The 3,373-nt window shown below is 42.1% G+C and overlaps 1 protein-coding gene across 1 annotated transcript; it reads right to left on the bottom strand.

Moving 5' to 3' along the window:
• Positions 1 to 570: 570 nt before the first annotated feature.
• MELLADRAFT_96216 (uncharacterized protein) lies at positions 571 to 2,598 on the bottom strand (the record flags this gene model as incomplete). Its single annotated transcript, XM_007418623.1, has 9 exons — positions 571 to 707; positions 782 to 820; positions 898 to 1,105; positions 1,161 to 1,399; positions 1,473 to 1,555; positions 1,619 to 2,242; positions 2,284 to 2,292; positions 2,348 to 2,432; positions 2,523 to 2,598. The coding sequence occupies 9 exons, from the start codon at positions 2,596 to 2,598 to the stop codon at positions 571 to 573; spliced, it is 1,500 nt and encodes a 499-aa protein (XP_007418685.1).
• Between the last annotated feature and the right edge of the window lie 775 nt (positions 2,599 to 3,373).

Below are 3,373 nucleotides of genomic sequence, written 5' to 3'. Positions count from 1 at the left end.
CCCATGTACATGTAAACTTCCCAACAAAGAAAGGACTAAGCAAAGTGAACATGATTCAGCCAAGTAATTATCCTAGTGAAGTTATGTCCATGGATGATCGAGTTTTTTAGAGTAGACAATCTGAATAAAAAAAATAAACTTGATATCATAAGAATAAGAGCAATGTAATAAACATTTTCTACCTTTCCGAATACAAATGTTATCGGTTTTTGGATTATTGGGGTTGATCTTTGAATGAAACTTTCAAAGTTCAAAATAGCCCGCGAGTCATCATCGAGGATGTGTTACTAGGTGTGTTCATCAATCTTGTATCAGCAATTAGGCGTTGTCAGCATCGGGTGGAATGATAGCAGAGAGAGTTTGATCAGCGGATGGGTTACTGGCGCGAGATGTATTGGCATTAGGCGTCTCTGCTGAAGGGGTGTCATCAGTCGGAGATGTTGTGTGAGGTGTGTCATGATGGGGCCGTTTTCGTTTGGTTGCTCGAGTGGGCCCCGCTTCGGTTTCCAGGATGAGAATCCTGTTGTGCTCAAGATCCGCCAACACATTACGAGCCTGTGTTTGGGTCAGCTAATTGCTGTCTTGCATGATGTCGGTGGCTTGAGACTTTGAGTCTGGGGAAAAGTGAACATAGTAGCCATTGATGGCGAGCTTTTCTTCACAGCCTTTCCATGTCCATTTGGGGACAGTTCCCTCGGTCTTCAAATCTAATACGAGGTCATCAAGAAGTCAGGTAAATCATAAGTCAAATACGAAAGGAAGATTTGTGAGATTGCCTTACTGATCATATTTGTTAGGGCTTCTCGACACCTTGCTCTTTCTGTTAAGCTAGACATGTCAGTAGGTGGACGATTGATTTTGAAAGCATTGGATACTTACCATCAACTCTTAGCTTACTCAAGTTGAGTAGCCCAGCCTCGGTTCCAGTCACAAACGCTTGTAGTTGTGCAGCTGCGTGCTTTTTGGGGTCGCATAACTTGTCGTGGTCAACCCATTTCAGAGCGCGCGGTGTACCTCGGACAATTTGGTAGGCATCGTCGCCTAAGTAATTGGATACACCAATCATCACAAAATCTCCCTCATATGTTGCAGCCATATTGTTGGCCTGAATGTCCAATAAAGTTAATATATATAGATGTCTTTAAGTAATGAAAACGGACCTCAATTTTCCATTTTATCATGAAATTATTCACAGCTACACGCGCGCTCGCCAAAAACCGAGTTTTGGCTCGCACGTTGGAATGAGCTTCCGGTACGGGATTGATGGAGCTGGATGCAATGTTCATGGGTTCATTCACGGGTGGATTCTCTACTTTGTAAGAATCTTGCTCGGCCTTGTACATCGCACTCCATCTACTTGAAGCCAATTTCGAACCTTCTCCTGTTGCTACACCTGAGGCTGAAGGAAGAACAACATACGGATATCAACTTATTATGTATGTATCATCAAATGAGTCACTGCCTTGACTAACTACTTTTATACATTTCTCGAACCTCTTGGCTTTGAGTAAACCGTTGGTATTTGTGCGCCCCTTTGCGTGATGCTTTTTCACCCCTGTAATGTTGTACATAAGTAAATTTCTATGATGTTAGATTGTAGGATACCAACTCAACTTACCATAGTTTACGTACTGCCGGAACCGAGACTTGATTATTTATGCAGTTTATTGCCAGTATCTTATCAAACTCATCGTACAAACGCATGAAGTGATCTTGAAAAGCTGGTGGTACATTAGTCCCCTTAGCATGCTTTCCAGCGAGTGTTCGCAGTTCGACAGAAGACTTTTTCATCATATCTTCTAGTGTTGGAAGATTTGATGGTGGTAGTCGCAAAGGATCCTTTTCTCCCCTGAGTGAGTTAGGGAGAAAAAGATTGACAATGGCCCTCGTAGTTGTAGGTGCTTGTGTCTGCGTTGGAGTGGGTGTTGTTGTGCTGGTGGTGGTTGATCGTGGCGGATCTTGACGGCGGCGGCCATTGTTACGTTTCTGAGATGCGCTAGGGGGATGATGTTCAGGACGAGTAGTTCCAGTGGTGTGAGTAGTAAGTGATACTTGCACGCTTTGATTAGGTTGTCTGACAGGAGGATGCGACTCCAGCGCAAGGACCGAAGCAACATGTGAATTAACTGCAGGAGAAACTATGGCGGTGTGAGGGTCTACCTCGCGTTCGCGTGTTGTATGATGAGCTTGACTTTGTTCGGAGGTCTGAAGACAGTTTGAATGTTGATCTTGACTTTGCTGACTGTGAGGAGTCAAGTCAGGTGGATAGCGAGGATAACTGACAGAATTATCCTAGTTGTTGTGGATATCACGAGAATGATGATAGTCGGGAAGGGTATAGTCATACATATTCTGTTGGATGTGCTGAGCTTGATTTTGCTGACCACCAGGTTGTTCCAGCAATGGATTTTGAGCATGATTATTATGAATATCTCCGTGATTCTGACTGTGTTGATGAACACCAATGAACCCAGTGTGATGAAAGTTGGGTTGATTGATTGTGTGTTGAGTTATGTGCTGACCAGGACTCGTTGCTTGTGATGTGGCCATGTGAGCATGACCAGGTATTCCGGAGTCATAGGGATTATGTTGGTTCATAATGAAGTTGATGTGTGCAAGAAGAAGGTGAAGGAATGTTTGCAAATTTTCAAAGTTGATGATTAAGATTAATACAGCGGATCCAAGAGCAAAGTAATGCAGGTCAGGTTCATTCAAATTATTTGAAATTGGTAAAATCAAAAGTTTCTGACCAACTAAACTTGGCAGAAACTCACCATTAGAATTGCACGTTGTGAAATCTAACTAACTCAACGTTGAAGGTCACTCATCCCTACCCTGATAAAGTGGGAGAAAAGACAAACTCTGTCCCAATAGATTGGTTTACTCTTTGGCAATGTTAAACTGCAACTATCTCTGCCAATTTGCGCATGTAGAAAGCTACGGTACAAACCAAAGATTCTTACTTGATTTTGAACTTAAGATGCAGAACATAACAATCTAGTAGCCAAAATAATATCAAGTTATGCAATTGCACTTGAGCAGCACCTCATAGATGAAAACTGGAGCCAAGTACCATGGCATTGAGGTTCATAAAGATGTGATCTTAAATATATATGCTTGTTTACCAAGAAACAGGAAAAATAAAAGTTATTTAGAATCATTGCTCTGAACGTAAATACAAAGCTACATGAATGTACAAGGTAACGCAGGGGTTCTCATAGGGAGTTAGGTGTTGTTACCATGGAAAAGAGCTGATTTTGGCGCAGAAAATGAACCATTACTGAAGAATTTTTGATTGCAATAAAAATACTGTGGATCTTGTGGGCTACTACGCTAACCAAGACCAAGAAATGTACAAGGGCTCCTATGAAAT

The sequence above is a fragment of the Melampsora larici-populina genome (genome assembly GCF_000204055.1).
Source record: "Melampsora larici-populina 98AG31 unplaced genomic scaffold MELLAscaffold_98, whole genome shotgun sequence".
NCBI lineage: Eukaryota > Fungi > Basidiomycota > Pucciniomycetes > Pucciniales > Melampsoraceae > Melampsora > Melampsora laricis-populina.
The sequence above is the reverse complement of the archived record's forward strand: the minus strand, read 5'-3'. Positions and strand labels throughout refer to the sequence as shown.